The 25,308-nt window shown below is 39.7% G+C and overlaps 1 protein-coding gene across 3 annotated transcripts in view; it reads left to right on the plus strand.

Annotated features, from left to right (window-relative positions):
- SMAP1 (small ArfGAP 1) overlaps positions 1 to 25,308 on the plus strand; it is a 67,973-nt gene that overhangs the window by 21,116 nt on the left and 21,549 nt on the right. For 2 of the 3 annotated variants that reach the window (XM_081857207.1, XM_081857205.1), the window contains exons 2-6: positions 8,735 to 8,868; positions 10,638 to 10,723; positions 11,823 to 11,898; positions 16,244 to 16,321; positions 17,732 to 17,812. In XM_081857207.1, the coding sequence (XP_081713333.1) occupies positions 10,641 to 10,723; positions 11,823 to 11,898; positions 16,244 to 16,321; positions 17,732 to 17,812 (318 nt within the window). In that variant the 5' untranslated portion in view covers positions 8,735 to 8,868; positions 10,638 to 10,640. The remainder of the gene's footprint in view (positions 1 to 8,734; positions 8,869 to 10,637; positions 10,724 to 11,822; positions 11,899 to 16,243; positions 16,322 to 17,731; positions 17,813 to 25,308) is intronic. The other variant, XM_081857206.1, reaches the window with a different exon arrangement.

Below are 25,308 nucleotides of genomic sequence, written 5' to 3' on the forward strand. Positions count from 1 at the left end.
TTCACCCTTTTCAAACGGAAGATGATATCTTTATCTCTTCCTGTTGAATGTTTAATCTGATCTAGCAAGGTAATCTCTGTACAGCTAATCTAGGGCGAGAGGAGTAATCTATGGAGTTAGAATAACAGGACTACAGTGGTACCTCGGGTTACAAACACTTCAGGTTACAGACTCCGCTAACCCGGACGTAGTACCTTGGGTTAAGAACTTTACCTCAGGATGAGAACAGAAATTGCACACCGGCAGCAGCTGGAGGCCCCATTAGCTAAAGTGGTACAGTGGTGCCTTGCAAGACGAAAATAATTCGTTCCGCGAGTCTCTTCGTCTTGCGGTTTTTTCGTCTTGCGAAGCATCCCGATTAGCGGATTAGCGCTATTAGCGGCTAAGCGGCTATTAGCGGCTTAGCGGCTTAGAAAAAGGGGGGGAGGGAAAAACTCGCAAGACGTTTTCGTCTTGCGAAGCAAGCCCATAGGGAAATTTGTCTTGCGAAGCGCCTCGAAAAACTGAAAACCCTTTCGTCTAGCGGGTTTTTCGTCTTGCGAGGCATTCATCTTGCAGGGCACCACTGTACCTCAGGTTAAGAACGGTTTCAGGTTAAGAATGGACCTCCAGAATGAATTAAGTTCGTAACCAGAGGTACCCCTGTATGCACAGTAGTCATCAAAATTGAGAATAGGATCTTACTTGGAGCTGCCATATGTCCAAAATTTCCTGGACATAGCTGGGATTAGTCCTCCGAAAATGGCGTCCCGGCGCAATTTTTGAAAAGCAGCAAAAATGTCTGGGAAAACCTGGGCATATGGCAGCCCATATTGGAAGTGTTGATTCTTTGGCTACATTCCTAAAAAATAGGTAAGAATTTCATATATATTTTTTGGAGATTTTGCAAGAAAAAAGCTCAACAACTTTGCCTCTCCCCCCCCCCCCAAAGCTCTATTCCAGGACACATTATGTTTCGGACAGGTGTCATAGGTCTTGTCATCCAGGCTTCCCTTAACTCTAAACTTCAGTTACTGATAAGTATGTACTCAAACCCTTGCTCTCAGTTACTGGAATACTGGAGTATTAAAAAATTTATGGGAGGTGACTTGTAGATTGTGTGAACAGTCAGCTGATTCTTTCTACAACTGAACAGATAGATGTCAGTTGACTTTTTTTCTGTAGGAACAGGTCCCTTTAATTAGAAGAGTTTCCAAAACTGGTCTGTGGACCATCCGTGGTCTGTGAGCTTCATTTAGGTGGTCTGTGGATTTTTGGTGGAATACAGTGGTACCTTGGTTCTCAAACTTAATCCATTCCAGGAGTCCATTTGACTCCTGAAACCGTTCGGAAATCAAGGTGCGGCTTCCAGTTGGCTGCAGGAGCTTCCTACACTCAAGCGGAACCTGCGTCGGACGTTTGTTTCCGAAAAACATTTGCGAACTGGAACACTTTCAGGTTTGCGGTGTTCGGGAGCCGATTTGTTCGACAACTAAGCCATTCGAGAACCAAGGTACCACTGTACAAGGAGACGGCATGTCCATTATATTAAATATTAGCTCAGTTGGGGAGCGTGGTGCTTATAACACCAAGGCCACAGGTTTGATTCCCTGTATGGGTGCATATTCCTTCATTGCAGGTGGTTGGACTATATGATCCATGGGGTCCTCTCCAAATCTGATTCTATTCATATTGATTTTTAATTGTATTTTATTGCTTCCTTTATTGCTTTTATTTCTTATGTTGTATTTTATTACATTAAAATTTTAATTCTGTGGAGAAATAGAAGGAATAAAATACAAGTAAAACCATACAGTATCTAGCACAGATGAGGTATGAGAGACTCTGTTGGCAAGTAGGTAATGGCTTTTCCCACCTGCCTTGTCCCATCCTCCAGCCCAAGGAAACTTCAGAAGGGAGTTCCTCGCACAGGCAGTATGTGTATGTGTATTTTAATGAGCTGAATAGAGTGAGAGGTTATGCGCCATAAACTTAAACTTAATAGTGCTTAGTTTATTTTTTGGTTGCTATTTTGTTAATGTTAATATTTTATAAATTATAAATGCTGTATTGATTTGTTAATCATATAATATGACTTTGCTTTTTTAGCTTATTTTTAATTGTTGATTTCTTAACAATGTTTTATAGATTTCAATTGTTTCACTGATTAATTTTTTTATTATTCTATAAGATTTATGCTGTACTTGTGATGTTCTTTTATGTTCTATTTTATTATTATTTATTGTTTGCAAGCTACTTTGGGATTCACTTGGAATGAAAAGTGGCATAGAAATATAATCAATCAAAATCAATCAAAACTGCGTTGCATTGCAGTTGCTAAAACAGACATAAAAAATCTTTAACAGTCTGCTAAGACAATCAGCATTTTTCAAGTTGTGCATGAGAAAAAGAGTTTGGAAGCTACTGTATTAGAAGAGCACCTCAGGTTTTGAAAAATTGTGTTGCTTAAGATACTGAGTGCTAGATTAATTTAAGCATTTTACTTTCACTGTTCACCTAATTTGTGTATACATATAGTTGATTCAGGTGTTGAAGAAACTTGCAGCACAACTGGATATAACATCTAGAAATCCATGATCAGAACTTTTACTTTTAAAAATAGTTTAATAACAGCCACAGGGAGAAGAATATTTAACCTTTCATTCCGTGCCATTTTCTTAGGGAAAACTGTTTACCTTCAGCTTCTTTTTAGCCCATGGGGGGTGGGAATCCCACAGCTATGTGTACATTTCTCCCCCCATGAGGCAAATAGTTTTGAGTACATAATTTTCATTTGGAAATCAAGAGGGTGAAGAAAAGGATACACCCCTTTTCCCCAATGACATAGTACTGATGGGATTGCCTTCCTCCTTCACTGTTAAAAGTTTAACGAAACGAAAGGAGATATGCTCTCAGACCTCCTGATCTCACAACTTACTTGACCCTCAACCTGTTTGTCAGTCACTTTGCTCCAGTATTAGATCAAGAACAGTGTGTCTGTGTGCACGCATACAAGTACATGCCTAGTTTTCTGAATAATTTGTTGCCTTTAAATTTTACTTTAGTTCCCTGATTTAATTTTGCAGTTCTCATTTATGCCTGCAGCTATATTAGATGAGCATCAGCAAGTGTATTCTGCCAGGGCTATATCCTCTTTGTTTAAGTAACAAATATCTCCAGTTTTTGTCATAGTTGTGATTCCTGCCATGTAGAATTCCATATTGAAATTGAAATTGAAATTGAAATTAATTTATTACGGTCATAGACCAGAAAAAGTAGAATTCCATAGATGCTCTATCATTACTTCTAGTGTATAAATCTGATTTAGCGTATATTTTCATTTGTATCACTGTAGAAAATTCTTGTCTTACCTATTGAGCAAGGCAAGAAAATTAAGAAAGGCTCCCGGCAAGAATACATGTAATGGATGTTATACACACATCCCTTCTCTCTATAGAAATGGGTCAGACAAGTTATTATGAATGCAAATTAAAGGGGTACCTTTGATATTGTTTAAATCATGTCTGACAATATAATTATTTGTGTGTGTGAATCTGGTTTATTGCTAGACTTACTCATTCAGCAGGTAAATAACCATGTCTTCATAAAGACAGCAGCTTTTGGAAAATGATTATAAGAGACCTCATTGTATCCTGCTCCTTTACCCCTGAAAATCAAAATATATCAAAATTGATGCATTTTTTAGCTCTACAAGATTAACATGCAAATGACTAATGGAATTGTTCCATAGGAACTTGATAATTTTGTGCATCTAAAACTGGGCCATTATGTTTAGTCTTTTTCACCAAGAAAGTAAACTGATTATAGATTTACATTTTCCAAGAATTAAGGGCAGGTTTGCTTGTTCTCTGCATGGATAAATTAACAGTGCCACTAGGTGGAGCTGTTAATCCAAACAAGTGAAAATTGTCAGTAAGCATTTAGTTTGCTTCCTGTTGAACAGTACTGTATTTTGGAATTATTAGAATACCAAATAAAACTGGCTGTAATGAAGAGCATAAGAGCTATAGGACTCCTGGGATAGGCAAATGCTAAGAAATCTTCTTAACCTGTATCCTTTATTGGAAGAGATATAGTAAGTAGTGGCAGAGCATCCATAGCACATTGGTAGAGCACCTGCTTTTTGAGTCCCAGATCTGAATACTGGCCTTTCCACGTAGGACTGGGCATGTCCCCTATCTGAAATGCTGGAAAATTGATGCTCGTCAGTGTGGACAATACTGGTCAATGGCCTGAATTGGTATAAGGCAGCTTTCTATGTTCCTAAATAGCATACAAAGAAAGATGCATACTGTTATGGATTTCATCTAATGAATAAAACAACCTATTGAAATGTTGCAGCTGAAAAAAGCCCTCAGTGTTGTAAGGGTGAAGTTTACAACAATAATCAAATAGAAATTTGGTACCGATGTTTATGAGAAATTCAGGAAGTGTATCAGTTTATATATGTTGGGAGAATGTGAAAAATGAACTTTGTAGACTCTGATTTTCAGCCATACTATAGAAAGTGGACCTGCTGCTTTAAAATAAAGTCAGTATTGTGAAAAATGAGGTTCAAGACATAGCTGTTGTCCTTAATATATGAAAAACTCAAATATGGCAGAGAGCAGGATTGCCATTTTTTAAGGAAGTGAGTATATCTTATGTTGCATTATTCTCCAGCTGTGTGTCTTTAGAAACATTGACAGATGGTTGGCTGTGGCTTTGTATCAAAATAAGACTAAGCTTTTCCTCTGCTTTCTTAGTTGATGTGCTCCCCATAATTGCATAGATGATTACTGCAAAAAAAGACAAACAGATGTTTGAAGTACTGCTTGTTATGCTGAAGTTGTGAGGAAAGGTAAAAAGTGAGACCCATGGGAGATAGCTGTAGCATCCACTCTTGAAGAGAGGATATTTTCAAAATAGATTAGCATATGTAGACTGGAGCAATGATATCTAAACTCTAAAAAGTTTTGATCATATATGCACATACTGAGGGATGGCTGGAATAAATGTCAAAGCCATCTTTGACTTAGTTGTCAAAGATGTTGGGCTGTGCAGTGAAAGCATATTGTTTGTTCTGATGTTAGTTCTCCATTAAATAGCTCACTGCAGAAACCACAATGACTTTTGAGAAGTATGATTATAAGACCCTCATGCAAATCAGAGTATAATTATTCCTGGGCAACCATATCATAACCCAGAATCCCTTCTCTGAAGCTTTTTTTCAGTATGTCTGATACTTTATGATATAATGATTGAGCTGGTACTTTCTCTTTCATCCAATACGTATAAAACAGATGACCTGGGAAAGTGGCTTCTGTGGCTACCTCTCCCACTTAATAATTATTTCCCCCCTCTCATTAAGCCCATGAACGTGCAATTTTGGGCTTGCCACAGATGTGCTCACTATGAGTTTCAGACCTTTTGGTAGGCTTCAGAGGTACTCTAACAGTGCAAATGCAAGTCGTTTCATGACAGTCAATGACCAGTATCAGGACAAAAACACCAATTACAAAATTTAAAAGCTGCAAACAATAATATGATATAAAATTGCATCTTTCTGCCAGTCTCTTGACAAGCAATATTGGTGAACAAAGCTCAAGCTAATCTTAAGCTATTATAAATTGATTCCAACTCATAACAGAAAAAACAGCTCAAAAAAATCCAACCAGAAACAGAGCAAAATACAGCAGCAGGCAATCCATCAGACTATAACAAAGGGTGAGATGGGAAACAGGGCCACTTCGTTGTCTTTGATCCAAGACCAGCTATGGCCTGGTTTGCACATTATGGTTTGCAACCATGGCTTAGCATGAATGTGCAGGCTTCTGGAGAGAGATTGCCGCTCCTTTGTTCCTCCCTGGTCATTCTGCTTCTACACTGAGCTAAATCATAGTTTGTCTTAGAATGTCTTCAAACCTAGAGCTCTCCTAGACAAGCCACAAGATGTAAACTGTAGCACAAACCTTGGTAACATCTTTTGGTTAGTTTGGAGAAAGCTAATCACACTCAGCCAAACTTTTTTTCAATCACTGCAAGTATTTGTGTTTGCTTTTCCTTTCACCGTCCCCATCCCTGTTTTTTCTTTTGAGTCTTTCAGATTGTGAGCCTACTGGCAGGAACTATCTCATTGGTTAGTGACCATTTTTAAGCTGCTCTGGAAGCATATTAGCTGAAAGCTCGCAGGGGAAATTCTTTAAATCAGTGTACTGGCAGATGTTGCCAACTCTCAACAATATGACCAATGGCCAGGGGATATTGGGAGTTGCTGTACATAACATCTGGAGGGCACCACATTGGCACCCTTACTTTAATTAAATTTATAAACTTAAGAGTTCTAAAAACTCCCAAAGTGCATTGACAGAAATATTTTTTTGGGGGGTGGGGCTCCATTATGAGTGTTTTATTGCTGTACCAGCATAACAAAAAAGAATATAGCCATTACTTAGGATCTTTTCTAGCCCAAATACTAAAGGCTGAGACTAAATAAAAGAGAGTGGCCCACCAGCTGTGACAGTCTTTCATATAAATCACGACTTCTCTGGAAGTAGCTGCGACATAGCAGGCTATAAGTCCTTATGGGGTATAACAAATTTGCTGGGACTTTTCTCCTTCATCTTCTTCTCTCCCTTGCAGTAGCATTTGCACCCTTGGAAAGGAGGAAGCTGGATACTGTATCTATCTATCCATCCATCCATCTATTTTAGTTTACAAAAATACGTGCATTGTCTCTTTTTTCAAGTTGTGTTTTCTACAGATCAGTTTCATTTGTTGTGAGACATTAGTGTTGCATGTAGTATTAGGTTGGGAAGAAAAGAGGGGGAGGAGGAATGATGAGTGGGGTGGGCTCAGGTGGTTCTGCTTCTATTCTTCTACTTAGTGTATGTGTGGGGTTTTGTGTCAGCATCACTTGCATGGGTTCTCTTACTATTTGCTTGTTGTATTTCCTTGGTGGTGAGAGAGTTGGTGGTGGCCTAGGGTGTGGTTGGTTGTGTTTGGTTGGCTGTAGTGAGATTTGTTTTTGTGTGTGTATGGATTTTTGCATCAGGTTAGCCAGATTGATACATACGCTGTCGACGCATTCTTGTTGTTGACTTGTTGGGCTATGTATGTGATAAAGGGGAACCATACCGGGGTGAAGGCATCTTCTATTTGTCCCCATGTCATTTTCAGTTTATTGGTTAGTTTTTCTAATAACGCTGTTTCCCATACTATTTGATATCATTAGTCCATGCTTACTCCTGACAGGTCTCTCCAATGTTTGGCTATGATGCTAGCTGGATACTTGTAAAGGCATAAGTCACCCTTAAATTTGTTTTTGCCATTTGGGCATTTTCACATGTGGTGCCGATAACATATTTTATCATTGAGTGCATTAGTTGTAAATGTTAAATGAGTTAGAAGGATGTTCTTGTTTTTAAATGAAATGTGTAGTCTAATACACAGGCTTATATTCAAAACATACAGATGGGCAATATAAATAATGATAAAATGCCATGTGAAAACAGTTGGTGTGTGTTATTCTGTCATGAAGTAGCACTGAAAATTTCACTGATCAAGTAAATAAGATCTACCATTTGAATGTGCCTTTTACCTGAGGCAGTTCTACCCAACAAATCTGTTGTTTGGATTATCATTCCTTTAATTTTCAAAAACATACAAAAATCTTTTGTTAATAAGAGTTCAACTTAACTTTGTTGAGACCATTATGGAATTTAAATCTGTGACGTAACAAAAGGGCCATATGTGCTTGTGTTTTACCATGTGAATCAGTTTCCTATGGCACCCCACAATCATGTCATCTTGGGTCAGTGTAGGTGCAACCATGAGACTATTCCTTATGTTTTGCAGATTGCCTGTTTTCCCTTCTAGCACTAAAATAATTTGGTCAAGCAACCATTCCCATAATTTCCACCTACACATCCTACCACACAGCCATAGGGTACTGTACCACTCACATTTCACACAATTCTCAATACTCCAAGGACCACCTCTCCCCATATGAACCACCCTGGACCCTGCAATCATAATTTGAGCCCTTCGTGTGTCCCCTCCGCGAGATGCCTGGAGGGCAACAACACGAGAACAGGCTTTTTCTGTGGTGGCTCCCCACTTGTGGAATGATCTTCCCAGGGATGCTCGTCTGGCGCCTTCATTACATAATTTTAGGCAACAGGCCTTTGGCTAATTAAACAATCTATGGCCTTTTAAACTGGGGGCAGGGGGGATTATTGTTTGTGTTTGTTATTATGGTATGTATTTTTGTGCTTTTATATTGTATATTGTAAATTGCCCTGTGATCCTCCAGTGAAGGGTGGTATAGAAAATGAATGAATGTAACTGCCTATTTTGTCCCAATATCTTTCTTTCTAAGAGGGCTAGAGATTTTAAAAAATGAAAGCTCAGAGTCTGGGACACCTGCCAACAAGCACCACTGGAAGCCTTCACAGGTGCCATGGCAACCAAGGGTGCTGGATTGGCAACCACTGAACTATAACTGTAGAAGACTTTGATCCAATGGACTGCTGGATATTATTATCTTCCTAGAGTTGGAAAAGCAATTTGTGATGCTATGCAAATGGGCCACTGCCTGGGAAGTAAAAGCAAAGGCCTACATGCAGTAATATGTGCAAATGGACTGTCTGAATGATAGTCTTAAACTGACAGTTGCATTTATATGCCCGAAATAAAACTTACTTTAAAACATAGCCAGATCTTGCAATATTTTCATATCAGTTATTTCCCATAGGTCCAAGATGGGCTTCCTGGAACACAGGTGTCTTTATTTGTATCAGATGCGCTGGAATTCATCGAAATCTGGGGGTTCATATATCAAGGGTCAAGTCTGTCAACTTGGACCAATGGACACCAGAACAAATACAGGTAAAGAAAACTAAAATTGTAGTGGGGGTGGAAAGTTTATTTCACAAGCTTAATTGGTAAAATGGATTATTCTTGCCCACCTTTAAAAAAAAAAGGACCAACAACTGTTATTTAGTTAGAGGCATTTTCGTTAGGAGGACACTATGTAGCAGCCACTATGTTTGCTTCCCTTGCGGATTTCAGTATTCATATCTACTTAAAATATCAAGACTACATATTGAAGGCTGTTTGAAACTGCTTCCACATGACAGCCACCATTTTCTGTGTGAAAAGAGGAATGAAATGGATTGACGTTCCATGCTAATAATGGCTTGTCTTTGTGCTGCCAAACTTGTATTGTGGCAACTTGCATAGTCTAAGAGTATTAAAAGCTTTCTAGCCAATAAAGTGAATGATGCCCTGAAACTTTTGGCCCTCTATTTTGTTCACTTGTTCATAGCCTGATCCATTTTGGCATAGTTTCTCCCATTTTTCTTAGGGCTTCTTCCATATTCAGAACATGATCCCAATCAATCAAGTTGTATATTGCAATATTTTTTTTTTTAAAAAGTGATGATTCTTACTGAAGGCAGAGAGAACCTTCATATTGCCCTCATTAATAATCTGGGTGGTAATAGTATCAGTTTCAGTTTTTCAGGCTGAAGAAAGGGGGAGCATCGTCCCAGTTGTTTTGATAATCAAGATGCACCCTGGCAATTCTCCAAAAGAGAGGCCTGCTTTTTAGAGGGTGTCACAAGCATGTTTGATAAATCAGTCCTGTTTTGCCTTATCTCAAAATAGCCACTATTTTTTCAATGTTTCTGACGACAGTCTTTAAGGATTTTCAGTTTACAGGAGCATTTCACTTGTGTTACATTATCCAGCTTTTCAACAAAAACATAACTTCACTTAGCCTGATGACCTGTTCCTGTCAACTATCATTTTGTCCATTAATACACTTAAAGTAGAATTCTATAAATTTTTAGAAATGTGACATTTAATTATCAAAAGGCAGTTTAAGCACAATTGTAAAAAAATACAGTACTTGCAACATCAAAAATATAGAAGCAATTTATGTTATGGTATAAAAGTAGTGTGCAGTATATTTTATGGTAGCGGAAACATTTTCAACAGGGATATTACCATTTCCTCAACACTAAAAGTGCCTGATAATATCTCCCTACCAAAAACTTACAATAGAATTTAGCATTGCTTAGGCAGTACTATGCAACCTTATCCCAACAAGACAAAACTTGTACAATGCACATGTTATTTATGCTTAAAATAGTTACCTGCTGTCAAAGGAAAAAAGGGGGGAACTGACAAAATGAGCGTTCGTTTGCCTGATTTTTTAAAAAAACTTTCATTTAGTAATCTTGACTGCTCCTTGTAACAGTGCAGAACTCTGAAATACTTCCACAAGGTTTTGCTATGCGTAGCAAGAAATCAGTCAAGAATAATACCTTAAGCTTTTTGTTGTGTTTGAAAGTTTTACCTTGCAGAAAGCATACAAGGCACGTCAGCACTGTTGCTTTTGCAGAATATAATTCCGTGAGAAGATTTCATGAAAAGGCCTAAAGCCAGAATATTATGATACTTGCGAAAAATTACTACAAAAGTAGTTGCTTGAATAGTTGGACATTTACAGGCCACTTCTAACTATAAATACTCCAAAGTCCCATTGATCTTGATAGTAATGACTTTCACGTACAAATGGTTATGACGTCAGTGGCTGTGTTTGCAATAACAATTAAAATGGTCCATCTTTTTTCTTTTGCTATTGCTTTTAGTGCATGCAGGAGATGGGAAATACCAAGGCAAGGCTACTCTACGAAGCTAATCTACCAGAGAACTTTCGAAGACCACAAACAGATCAGTATCCTTTGTGCACTGCCATACTGGGAGAAGACAATAGTAATTTGAGTATTATTACAATGTACATGATTATATTGTACCGTGCATAGAGTGATTAAATTGAAAAGGAGTAAAAACAAGAAAAAATACTGGATGATTGGTTTTCAGTGAATTGTGAGACAGTTTTTAGCTTATTCCAAATAATAATATATTCAGAGATAACATTTGGTTAAATACTGCTAAATATGTAGAAATATTACGATAAAGAGCTTGGTCTAGTAGACCACTTTTAGTAGTGCAAAAATAAAATCACAAATAAGCATAACCCAGGTGACCTCTACCCCTGTCTTTGGTTGGACAATCTCTGAAGCATCTCCCATCCCTATGTACCACTTCTGTACTGTGCTAGTGCATGTGAACTAGTGATGGTAACACATTTTGGAAACAGAGTTTGGAAGGTAGTCCACTCAGTTCAGAGCCAGCACTAGCACCCATCCATTCTGACATGATGTATAATGGCTTTGTGGCACACCTCTAACAGTGTCTTTCCCCTGACCTGTCTCCAAGTGTTACCAGAGTTGTGGAGGGGAGGGGAAAATGTCAGACAACAGGGCTAGCTAAAACTCAGGGCTTTTAGTTCTAACTTACTGTAATGAAGACTTCTGAACATGCTTGGAACTATAAAAACTGTTTTTGATTTTTAAAATTACCCCTAGCCCATTGATAGCCAGCAGGGAAGCATTAACTGTGCATAGCATAGTCAAGACATTAGTCAAGAAAGTGCACCTCCCTAACTTTTTTGAGTCTGAACTAGAAAAGTTGGGGAAAATTTAAAGAGCTCTTTTTTTTTGCTTACTAATGCTGATCATATAGTCACTCCTCACATGCATTTTGAGATGTAGTTCAAAAGATTTTATGCGAGAAGGCTCGGTGTATTAAGGTGTGCTTATATGAAATCAAGTATTGAATGAGACCTTGCTAAAATACTAATTAAAATTGAATGTGTGTGCTTCTAGCTTTAAAGATCTTATCTAGGATATAACTGGGAATTAAATGTTTTGTACTGTAAACCCTCTTTAGTTTGGTCTGTGTTCTGTCTTCCTTAAGTTATCTGATCTCAGAGCTGTGGAATTTTTCATCAGGGATAAATACGAGAAGAAGAAATACTATGACAAAAATGCTGTTAATATAAGCAGTGTAAGTAAACGATCGATTTCTTCTGAATTTTGGTTTAACATGTGCATGTTGTAATATAGTTAAATTATGCATACTATGACATATTTTAAGTGATTGCTCCCCACCTCCACATCCCACTGCGATCCGCCTAACAAAGCTGCTCCTGGCAGTTGATGGATCCCTCTCGCAAGGCATGGGATAGGGCATGGGGCAGCTGTAGCAGGATGGGAAATCAGAGGCATTTTGGGCTACCCTGTGCAAGCCAGGAAGAACTTTCTGACAGTAAGAGCTGTTCAGCAGTGGAACAGACTACCTCAGGAGGTGGTGGGCTCTCCTTGCTTGGAATTTTTAAAGTAGAGATTGGACAACTAGCTGTCATGTATGCTTTAACTGAGATTTCTGCATGGCAGGGAGTTGGACCAGATGACCCCCAGGGTTCCTTCCAACTCTACAATTCTATGATTCTGTGATTCCTCCCCTTCCTGTCACTTCTGCAATCACTGCAATCCATCACTGTGCATGGATTTTAACAAGTGAACAGGACACTTGCTTACGAATTATGTGGTATCACAACACCATGTGATTTACATGCTGTCCTTGTTCCACCCACCTGTCAAAATTGACCACTAAGGGCAAAAAAAGTTTCCCTGCTGACATATTATAAAAGACCAACCCTGTCAGTAGAGAGACAGGAAAAATTATCATTAATCATAAAATTGGTGTTAATGACTTGCATGAAAAATAAAGTATTGTACCATGCCCACAAGCTGAGGAGCTCTTAGGGAGAATGAAGAGGAATGTGATTGAAACCTGCTGTCAAGTATTTGTGACTCTAAACTGATGGGTTGGGTACTGATAGATGTTCCTTCAAGGCTCACGAGAACCTTTGCTACTGAAAAGAACTTGGGCATGTAAACTCATTAACTGTAAAATGGAAATTGCTTTGCTGAATCAGAACAGGGATTCCTCTAGCCAAGCATTGTATCCCCTGACAGTGGCCACCAATTTGCATGGCTGAGCTGGCAATCCTTTGTTACAATCAGAGATATACAGTTTTAACATTCAGCTCTGCTGTTATGGCTAAGTACCATACTTCCAGGAATCCTTCTAGACCTTCTGAGAAGTCATTTGACCTAGTGAGCACTTGCTATTCTCATGGCAATGAACTCCATAAGTTGGTTATGTGTTGCCTTGTTGACCACCTTCATTCACATCAAGCTCCTTTTGGGAGGGGGGTAACTTGAAATGCAAATAACATATATTTTTGCTACCTGTCTGCTTGAAGCTAGGCAGTGTGGCTCTACTTACAGAAGGCATCCCTATATTCCTCTGCCTGAAATCAGTATTGGAATTTTGCTGTGCAGTGATCTATATCAGCCCATTGATCATATTACTACAACTTTTACTTGGTGGATTGACCTTGACCTTTTAAAAATTCTAATACACCATTTTAAAAGATAATATTAATTTGCTTTTGGGATCCAACAGATTCATTATAATCCTAGCTGAAAATAAAGTTGCCTATTCAAAATGACTTTAGTTTAACATTTTTTTAAAAAAAAAATCTTACTATTTTCACATTCCAAAAAATAAAATAAAAAAAGCCCCAATTTGCTTGTAATGCTAAGCAAAATTATTACTTAGTGAGAACAAGCAAGTGACCTTGAGGAGCAAAGTCACCATGATTCTTGTTCCGGGTACCAACTTGCTTGCTCATTCTTGCTAAGCCGTTGTTTGACTTACCCTGTGGCCTTATTCTCACGTAATGCTAAACCAAAAGCTGTTTGGGTACATTGGACCTCACAGTGTTAATTAAAATGCATCTTAGGTCTAACAAAATGCCTTGGGGGATAAAATGGAATTGTTCATAGGTGAAATGCTGGAATAATCACAGCAAAATAGAATTTTTCATATAGACAAACTGCTAAGTTATGTTCCTAGCCACAACAAATGGTTTGTGAGAGTTAAATATTAAAAATAGTTTGTAGTAATCAAAGAATAGAAAATACAGAGTAACAATTTGAGAGTAGAAATGAAATGAAGTTGTTAAAGCATTGTGGTTCCAAGTGTTACAATGAGATGTTGCCAGCAGAATTTTTAACATCACGTGTGGCTTGTGGGGCCTCTTAGTAATGTCAAGAGTTGGCCGTTGTTTATTTAGAGAGGCGGTTGCTCAGTGGTGGAGAACATGCTTTGCATGCAGAAAGTCCCAGCTGTGGCGCTGTCTTGCCTGCCTAGTTTCTGGAGATAACTGAAAAGCTTGGGCTGATGGATTTGGCATTTCAAGGCTCCTACACCTCTACTTTGCAGGAGCTCAAAAGTTTATTACTAACAGGTAACGATGGGCTTTCTTAGGCCTTCTGATTGTGACTGCTCTTTGGGAGTTTATGGAAATTTCTGAAAACACTGCAGTAAATTTCAAGGTATAATTGCATCTACTCATAAACAAGCTGAATAATACTTTGTTGAATGCTGAAAATACCCTGCTGATTACAGGTGTATGTAGAAATTCTCAAAAGACTATACAAACTGCATTATAATACACCCGGCAGTTTATGGTTAGAAGGCTGTTCCTTATTAACGAAGATTTTTTCCTTTACTGTTTTGAAATGGAGTGCTTTATTTGAAAGTTATACATTTAGAGTTCTGAGTTATTTTGCTTCAATCTTTAAATAAATAATTCTGTTAGAATGAGCAAGAACAAAGACGCCTTTGCCTCCTTCCCCTTCCCCATGGGACAGTGTTCATTTTCAGTTTCAGGACATTAATATTTCAACAGTCACACTGGATAAAACTGAACAATGGATGAAATGTAATTATTTTCCCTCGTGCTTGTGATGTGATCTTATCCAAGTTCATTTCTTATTTTATATTCTGGTGAATTCATCCATAAAGCATTCACTATTGATTTTTTTTTTTTTAAATTGCCTTTTGAAAAAGCTGTAGTAAAATTTAAAAAAAGATGAAGAGGTAACTGCATGTAATTTGCATGTAATGCTAAGCCCAAACCACGGCTTAGTGCGAAGAAGTGAATGTGGAGGTGCCAGTAGAGGAGATGGCCAGCAGCTTTCTCCTCCTTGGTTGTTTTTCTGCTGCAGTTTGACTTAGTGCCATCTGAACCTGGACTCCCTCCAGCCAGCGGCAGAGCATATGCCCGTGCCGCCCAGGGTGGGCGCGCTCCCGAGGGGGGCGTGGCGCAGAGGGTGCCCTCCCAGGTGCGGGATAGCTGCTTGGGTGCCCTGCAGCTGGGGGCGGAGTGAGCCGCCCATGGTGGACATTCAGTGTGCCGCCTGCCCGCAGCTCCCAAGCCTCCCTCAATCTGTCAGAATGAAGGTGGAAGGGGGGGATGCCACTGGCAAAGCAGCGCAGCTCCCCCCTCTTACCCCGGTGGCTCGGGGTAGGCTTGGCAGTCATAGGCGGGCGGCACATCAAATGTCACCACCCTCAGTAAGGGCACCTGGGGTGGTCCACCCCCCCCCCCTTCTATGCCCCTGCCTCCAGAAACACCATGAGCTGTAAATCATAGGACAGCTTATGGCCTTTTTTGAGAGAGCTAAACCATGAACCTGTGTTTGGATGATATGTTAAACCAAAACATTCCCTAGCTTAGTGCAGCAACAAAATGACTAGGGAGCAAAGCAGCTGCATTCTCTTTTCTAGGAGCTTATTTTGCACTAAGACACTGGTGGCGCTTTGGTCTAAACTACAGAGCCTAGGGCTTGCCGATCAGAAGGTCAGCGGTTTGAATCCCCGCAACAGGGTGAGCTCCCGTTGCTTAGTCCCTGCTCTTGCCAACCTAGCAGTTCAAAAGCATGTCAAAGTGCAAGTAGATAAATAGGTACTGCTCCAGCGGGAAGGTAAACGGCGTTTCCGTATTCTGCTCTGGTTCGCCAGAAGCGGCTTGGTCATGCTGGCCACATGACCCGGAAGCTGTATGCCGGCTCCCTCGGCCAGAAAAACGAGATGAGCACCACAACCCCAGAGTCATCCGTGATTGGACCTAACGGTCAGGGGTCCCTTCACCTTTACCTATGCTTTGCAAACCAAGCCAGCATGTACTCTTCTGCACAATTGTTAAATTTTGTGTGCTTTAGTTAAACAGCTAGGTTGGTCTGAGGAAGTATTCTGAATTCTCATTGGTCTTCCTTGAAACGCTTAATGTTTTCAGTAGCGAAGTTAACCAAAACATGTAGTCCTCAACATGCATACGTTTTGTGTCGCTGATTTCATCTCTGTTCTGCCTTGTCTGTATTTCATCTGTATCTTCTGATAAATGAGAAAGAGCAAAGTAAACTGATGGTTATTCTGTAGTCTTAGTGAAATCTGCCTTGGCTCCTTTTTCTCATCTTTCATCTGCTTTGTACAGATGTCTTCCTCTGATGCTTCTCAACCTCTGGCATCTTCTCCTTCTCTGCAAGCTGCTTCTGAGAAAAACAAAATAGAGGTATCTCCTCTTCCTTGTGTGCTTGTTGCATGCAGATGCTTTCTATGTTGAATTTGAATAATGTTGAAAAGTATTCTCTAGGCCAATCCCATGATTTGTCTGTAAACATTTTAATTTAAACCACAAGTGTTATTGTACCCCTCCTTTAAGGTAAACTGAAGAGATCCATTCAGCTAAACTTAACTTGCATGTTTGAGAGTTGAGGTGGTGGTTGTGTCAATATCCCACGTGTTTCCTGTTCTTTTACAATAGTATATGGAATTTGCTCCCGTTGTTTGGTCCCAGCTCCTGCCAACGTAGCAGTTCAAAAGCATGTCAAAGTGCAAGTAGATAAATAGGTACCGCTCCGGCGGGAAGGTAAATGGCGTTTCAGTGCGCTGCTCTGGTTAAGTATTCTCTAAAGTTACAATTAGTAAGGACACGGGTGGCACTGTGGTCTAAACCACAGAGCCTAGGGCTTGCCGATCAGAAGGCTGGTGGTTCGAATCCCAGCGACGGAGTGAGCTCCCGTTGCTCAGTCCCTGTTCCTGCCAACCTAGCAGTTCGAAAGCACAAAGTGCAAGTAGATAAATAGGTACCACTCCGGCGGGAAGGTAAATGACGTTTCAGTGCGCTGCTCTGGTTCGCCAGAAGCAGCTTAGTCATGCTGGCCACATGACCCGGAAGCTGTACACGGGCTCCCTTGGCCAATAAAGCGAGATGAGCGCCGCAACCCCAGAGTCAGTCATGACTGGACCTAATGGTCAGAGGTCCCTTTACCTTTGTGGAGTTTTGATACCTTTCCACAGTTAGTGCAGGTGTAATGCTACACTGTTTTGAGGCTTGACAAGACAGGGGATGGTACTGAAACCCAATTTCATTGTCCTCCTAGGGTACTTTAAATTACCTGGGTAAGACCGCTACCATTTATCAGGAATTTGAATTGCTGTGAGACACAGTCAGATTATGACATTGTACTATTACATCTGAAGAAAATATTTGAGAGCTTAGTGTGATCCTGCAATCCTCAGTCAGTGTCTTTTTGAAATCTATGCATTTGTCTCAAGAGCCAGACGTTGTGAAAGACATAAGCAGCAACAAGCAAGTAAAAAAAGTCTTGGCCTAAGAGCAACCAATATCTGCCTCTTCAATAGTCAGTTCCAGGCCAGGCAATTCAGCTGCTAAGTGGCCATTGGAACATCAAAGAACAAGGGAGACCACTTAAGTACACTTTTACCCTGTTACAGTAACTATTGTATTATTTATTTTATTGTATTTGCAATACATTTTCCGCCAGTTTCGGAGCTTCAGCTAAAAGGCAAGGTATAAATATGCCTAAGTAAATTAACATTATCTTGGATGAAACTATGGCTGTCAGTGTTGTAAATGATTATCGTATCTAAAACTGATAACAGAACATCTTTCCCACAGAAGGAAAAGGAAAAAAGGAAGGAAGAGAAAAAGAAAGATAGAGAGCCAGAAAAACCTTTGAAATGCTTAGGAGTTGAAAAAGTAAGCTAATTGTTTCTCTTACTAAAATATATTTTTTGTGTATATTGCTATTTGTAATGTGTGTTTAAAATGCATGAAATAGAAGTCGTTTGAATAATTTTGAAAGCTTAAATATGACACTGCTACCTAGCAGCATGAATTGCATGGAAATCTCAGCTGGAAATACTAATGAGACAAAAAAAAGCTCATGACAGCTTCCATCAAATGTATCCACAAGAGGAAAGAAACTTCCATTCTCTCATTCTCGGATGGCCTTGGGTCTCTTCTTCCAGCTGCCTTTTCGTGCTAATAATAGCTGGCACAGGTTATCTGGGAAAAGAGAGTGATTTGCTGTGCCTTTTAATAAGAGGGAGCTTGGCTTGCATAAGATGACAGTATAGCAGGGTTCCAAATCTGTTTTAAATCATTCTGTACAGCCAACTGTTGCCAATTGCTCTTTTAGTTTTCTAGAGCGTTGTGAATTCTTCAGGGACAGTTATTGTTTTAACCTTGTATAGAGAAATGTACTAGAAATTAATGGAGGCATGGAAGCTACCCTATTCTTTGATCTGTACATGGGTACTAATTTGATCAAAGCAGTGTGTTTAGTTCAACTTATGGGAATGCAGTGAGTTCTAAGATGCTGTTGTTTTATTGTGAAGCACCCCCTTTTCGCTCCTATTGATGCTATTAATAAATAAAAGGATTATTTTTGTCCAGAAGAAAACCAGAGGAATGAAGAGTGCGGAGATTTTTTGTCAAAAGAATTGCTCTTTAAGTTTTGAAATAGAACATGTTTTACTATTGGAAGCGATAGTCTATAGATTCCTGAAGGAGTGATGGCTGATCTTTTATTTTGAGCCTTTGTATCCAAGACTAGACCTCTTTTGATAGCACAGTGGTACCTCATTTAAGAACAGTCCGGTTTAAGAACGATTTGGTTTACAAACTTTGCAAAACTGGAAATAGTGTCTTGGTTTGAGAACTTTTCCTTGGTCTAAGAACAGAATCCGAACAGTGGAAGGGCACCAGTGGCGGGAGGCCTCATTAGGGAAAGCACGCCTCGATTTAAGAATGGTTTTGGTTTAAGAATGGACTTCTGAAATGGATTAAGTTCGTAAACCAAGGTACCACTGTATTGGGAACTTCCTGCCAAACTAGGCAAATAATCTTAACTCAGTATTTACAGTTAACCCATGTCACTCCTACTGTAGTTAGGGTTTTGTTTCCTATCTCTCAGTTAACCTACAGTATACAGTGATACCTCGGGTTAAGTACTTAATTCGTTCCGGAAGTCCGTTCTTAACCTGAAACTGTTCTTAACCTGAAGCACCACTTTAGCTGATGGGGCCTCCTGCTTCTGCCGCACTGCCGGAGCACGATTTCTGTTCTCATCCTGAAGCAAAGTTCTTAACCCAAGATACTATTTCTGGGTTGGCGGAGTCTGTAACCTGAAGCGTATGTAACCTGAGGTACCACTGTACAGCCATTTTTTTCACACCCTGTATAAGATTTTTAGCTCAGCTTGTCCTCCTCTCCCATAGATGCTGCAGTCACTAAGCAGTGCTTGATGTTACACTGAAGCAGGGCAAGCAGCTGCATGAACGACTTGTGTATCTGCTCTTTGTTCTTCTTATGCAGGCCTAAGAACATAGGAAGTTGTCTTATACTGAGTCAGACCATCTATATCAGTGTTGTTTTCTACACTGACTGGCAGCAGCTCTCCAGAGTTTCAGACAGAAATCTTTTCCAGACATCTTTACCTACCTGGAGGTGCCAGGGAATTCATGTTCTTTACCACCGAGCTGCAGCCCTTCCACAAATCTTGATTGGGGTCTGTGTACATGTGTCTTTTGTGTTTGCAGCCTCTTGAAGGAATTACACATATTTGCTTTCCATGACCCTTTCCCATATCTTGTTGGGAAAATCATAGGCACTCCCAACCCCATCAGAAAGTAGGAGTAGACTTGGGATACCAAATCCAGTGATACGTGGAACAGTGCAGATGGAGCAGTGTCTGCATTGGAACTCCTTACCCTAAATTCAGAACTGTTTGCTGGAGTGGTCCCAGTTCAGCCATCCATGCTACAGGTTTCTCTTTCCCTTGTTTCCCTTTCACTAGGGTGAATTGCTAGGATAGCGAAGGACTTATATTGTGCTCCTGCTGAACCAAGGAGGCATAAAGTGAGAGAGAGGTGAGATAGAGACAGAAATGGAGCAAACACACATATTTTTTAATGAAAGAAGGAAAGGGTTTGAGAGAGAGTAGGATGAAGAAAGAAAAATGGAAGTAAACAGCGGCTTCAGACTTCAGGTTTATGAAGATTAGAATGTGGTTAAGATTAGATATGGTAAGACCTCTGGGATGAAGAAAGAGGTGATAGCTGAGAGATGGTGCAGACAAAGATGATTGTGCCTGGGGAGGGGGGGGAAAGGGTAGCCTCTATGATCTGGAAAAAGAAAGTGCTGCTAGGAAATGGGGCTGCAAATGTTTCAGTATTAGAAACAGAAAAGGGGAGCGATACAGATGGACATGCAGACTGTGATGGTACAGAAGGAAAAGGCATCCTATTGAGTAAGCAGAGCATGCCATGAAGTGAAGATGGGAATAAAGAGGCTTAAGAGAAAGATTTCATGGTATGGGTTACAAGGAAAAAGGAGGCTGGATTAAACACGAAATTAAAATGACAACAGAAATGCTTTCCAGTGATTATTCAGTTAACATAGAAGTTGCATTCAGAGTGATTAGACTTTCTGCATCCCTTTTCTATAGCTAACAATTGTTTTCTCCTCACAGTGGGATGCAGACAGCATATGCATCTCACTGCAGGGAAGATTGTGGCATGCATGCCCTTCCAATGTTTCACCAGGGATTAAAATCATATGTGCAAGATCACTCATACATTGCCTTTCCCTCCTTCAGCAAAACTTCAAAGCCATTCCTCATTATGTTGAAATTAGCTGTAACAATGTTTGGTGTTTATATATTTTATTTTATTACAACAAATACATTCGGGTTTTTCTTTTTCTTTTTAAAATTATTGTGTATACATTTTCCATTTTTCTACGTACACACATTTTACCATCATACATAAATTTTGTTCTGATTTCCCAACCTTACCTTCAATGTTATTCTTAACAAACTAGGCTGGAGTAACAAACAGATATGCAGCAAAATATGTATTTGGGTTTTCCATAGGGAAAAATCCCCCCCCCCCATCTCACCTTTGTAGTGAGGGAGGGCTAAAAAAACATTCATTATCATGATAAAATTTGTGTTCTCTGAATCTTGGTTTGAGTGGCAGTTCTTGTTCACGCAGCAATTATGGATGCTAAAAGATTAAGTGACAGCTTAAAGGCAAATAAAATTAATTTATGTGGCCAGTAATCATAGCATCGTAGATTGGCTTCTGGCAGTGAGGGTCAGAACAAGTTACAAGCTTTTTAATAATATGAACTGCAAATCTGCATTCTGATGGAGTGAAACAATTGCTGGTAATTATCATAGTTGAATACATTTACAAAGAACAACAGCAGTATATATAGCTTATATAAGGAGATGGGAGAGGGCTGGATTTTTTTTATCACTAAACATGCATGTTCAGTATTCATTCTCTATTCTCCAAAAGAATGTGTAACCAATGAAGGCAAGACAAAAGAATTTCCATGTTTACCAGAGCAGAGGCCCATAAAATATGCTGTCCAGGCTGCTTAATAGTCCATAAAATGTTTTGAACAGCCAGTGTAATCCTAAGAAATCCATGCTTCTAGCCCTTATAGTTTGACAGTGTATTGGCTGGTGGGGTGGGGAAGGAGAAAGTTCTAATATTTAATCTATATATCAGCCTATCCACAAGTCCCCATCGCCAAAAGAATCTTTAGTCATCTATCAACAGAAAATTGCCTACCACTCTGGTATGGGGCCAAAGTGCTCTAAGAAAGCCACACAAATACCTGCTGGAACTTTTAAGCATGACATCATTTTCAAGTGGGAAAAAAGTTAAGTTGTCCTCTCATTTTTTTTTGCAGTTCCTCTGCAGCATACGTTGTCTCAATTTCTAGAATAATATGCAGTGGGGAGGGAGGAGAGTTGTATGGCTTTATAGACTAATACCTAAAGACCTTCAGCTGCCAATAAGCAGCCTGTCCATCCTTTCTTCCTCCAGAAGCTGTGGCTTTTCCAGCAGTAGTGATTTATATGGCTTTCAACTTACCACTGAGACAAGGATCTTGAAAAATTAAGTTAAAGTATACCTTCATTTTCTCCACTGAGGTTGAAAAATACTTCTTTTTGTAACCATCTTTTCAGCTTTTATGGAAGTAAATTATCTATTAATTCTACATAATACCATCAAAGGTAGTCCAACTAGAAAGATTTCCTTGCTTATTGATTCTCTTTTTGGTTCTCTGTAGAGTTATTACAGTTTAACTGCATCCATTAGAATATATTTGAAAAGTGTTCATAGTGAAATTCATAGGCTGCATTGCCTAGCTGTTCTGGTGTGTTATTAATACAGTCCAATGAATGCATGACATTTTTCTAACACTTTGCTCCTTAATGTCTGTGGGTCAGAGAAGGCTCTGAGAATGACTTTTGTTATCCAGGATGTGTTGTGAAATCATTAATTCCCATGTTGGACACTGCAAAACATAACTACTCAAGCCTGCTTGGCACATCTTATATTGATCAATTGCCTGCTTTTGTGCTAGCCTAGAAAGAAACAAGGAAAGAAAACTGAATGCTGCTATTTCCTCCTTCTTTTTGATGATTTATAAATAAAATAATGACAGCATAACCATTTATGGATGGAATTAAAAGAGCAAGAGGTGATGAAACAACAAAAATGAATTGAGGAATGTTAAGCCTGTAGTTAGGAAAAGTATATGGGTTTATCTTTAAAATCATGCAGACCCGGCTGTGTGGATTTATTTAGATATTTTAAAACATTATTTTAAGCTCTTCACTTAATGGTCTTAATATGGTGGTGTTTCCAGAAGTGCATGGATATATTGTGGCTTTGTGGCATATTGCTGTAACTGCATCAGTAATTGAGTCTGTGGGAAAGAATATCAAGAAGGCCAAGACGCTGGTCATTGGAACATAGGTAGAGTTCTATCCCAGCATAGTTCAGACAGGATGCTGGACTGGATGAGATGACAGCCATCTAATACATTTTCATTAACTCAAGGGCCACACTGGTTTACATTAACTACCCAGCAGCATCTCCTAGATGGTAGCCCTTCTAGGAGAAGGAAAACTGATCCTAAACCTCTGCTGCTTTGTGGGATATCTTCAGTAGAAGAAAAAAGCAAAGGTGTAAATCCTATACAAATCTGGAGTGGAGCCCCTGAGATGGTTGGATGGTGCATTGTACACCTCCTTCTACTGCAGCCAAGCTGGTGCCAAACATACTGCTCTGCTTTCCTTTGGGTCACATCAGTGGGGTCTTCTCGTCTGGGCATCCAGGGAGATCCATACTCACTGGCTAGGCTTGCATTCTGGGGCGGTCACTTTGATGCTGCTAACACAGCGGTTTGACTTCACCCCGGAGGTACAGTTCATTGTCTCTTGAGACAGACGGATGCCAACATTCTGATATGATGCTTTGAAGATAAATCTGATCATGTGCCCCAGAATTAGTAGATGCTTGCATTGATGGACACTAATGTGTATGTAGCAGATTTATGATTAGATTAATTAATTAATTAAATTGCTAGGCTGAGTCTTTTGCAGGATTCTACTAAAAGATGAGAAAACTCAAATGGTTTTATAAGGGACTGACTTATGTCTTAACATAGATGCATAATTAAGAATGTATGGTGCATAATGTAAGATGAATGTGTTTCCTACTCAAAGCAACAGCTTTGGTCACCTAGGGCAAATAGCTATTAGTTTTATTCCAGTGGGTTTTTCAATTCTGCATTTATACTTTTAAGTTATTTTTTGTCTTATTGTATCTCCTGTATACCACTTAGAGATGACTGATTAAGCAGTATACAAATCATCGAAATAAAAAACAAAATAGTTTGTCCCATATGTAAAGACTTCCATTGTAAGTGGACCTATGTGATGCCATTATATTTTAAGATATACCTGAGTTTATATATTGCTGTAATTTGGATATGGGCAAATCACTGGGGTTGTTCATACACAAGTTAGTTTACGTACTTTAACTTTCAGCTCAAGTTTTCATTAAATAGTAGTGTTCTCTGCCTATTTTAATGTATTCTTAATCTGTACAGATAAGAAGCAATAAACTAAGTAAATCAAGGCAAGAAACATGTAAGTGAACAATAGCTAAGTAGAATTTGGAACAAGGAATGTAGCTAATGAAAACTTGGAGAATAGGTGGGTTCAATTCTATAAGGAAAATGTTCCTTTTAAAACACTTTAGCATCCAGTAAATACAGCACAGTGGTACCTTGAGTTAAGAACTTCATTCGTTCTAGAGGTCCATCCTTAACCTGAAACTGTTCTTAACCTGAAGCACCACTTTAGCTAATGGGGCCTCCCGCTGCTGCTGCGCTGCCAGAGCACAATTTCTGTTCTCATCCAGAAGCAAAGTTCTTAACCCAAGGTACTATTTCTGGGTTAGCGGAGTCTGTAACCTGAAGCGTATGTAACCCGAGGTACCACTGTCCTTTCCCAAACCTTGGTCAAGGATGGCTTCCTTGAAGAAGTGGGAAATATTTTTCTTCCACAGTGGAGTGGATATTTTCCTCTTTCCTGGTAGGCAGTTTTATATATCACTCAATCTCTTAACTTGAGAAAACATAGGCTTGTACATAATGCCAAACAAATTATTTTCTTTTTATTGCTAGTTATGTAGAACCTGGGACGCGGGTGGCGCTGTGGGTAAAACCTCAGTGCCTAGGACTTGCCAATTGCATGGTCGGCGGTTTGAATCCCCGCGGTGGGGTGAGCTCCCATCGTTCGGTCCCAGCTCCTGCCCACCTAGCAGTTCGAAAGCACCCTTAAGTGCAAGTAGATAAATAGGTACCGCTTTATAGCGGGAAGGTAAACGGTGTTTCCGTGTGCTGCTCTGGTGCCGGTTTGCCAGAGCAGCTTCGTCACGCTGGCCACGTGACCCGGAAGTGTCTGCGGACAGCGCTGGCTCCCGGCCTCTAGAGTGAGATGAGCGCACAACCCTAGAGTCTGTCAAGACTGGCCCGTACGGGCAGGGGTACCTTTACCTATGTAGAACCTAGTCGAGAACCTAGAGCACAACTTAGATAATGGTTCATGTTTATTGACAGCTGATGCAGTCATTTGTATTTAGGGCTGTTTCTAAAAAGGAACCCAAAGGATTTGTATTGCTTCTTTAAGCAGCATTTATTTTCATGAAGGTCACTCACCCAAACACATAATTACCAATAACAAGAAGTGCCTGCTCCTTTAGAGAAGAACCCCATCCAGCCACAGCAGGCGATTGGCCAGGCTTCTGCTCATGGGAGTGACCTACCCACAAAATCTCAAATCTTCCCAGGATATAATCTCAGTTGATTGGTTCTCGTTT

Source organism: Podarcis erhardii (genome assembly GCF_964252035.2).
Source record: "Podarcis erhardii genome assembly, chromosome: 3".
Lineage (NCBI taxonomy): Eukaryota > Metazoa > Chordata > Lepidosauria > Squamata > Lacertidae > Podarcis > Podarcis erhardii.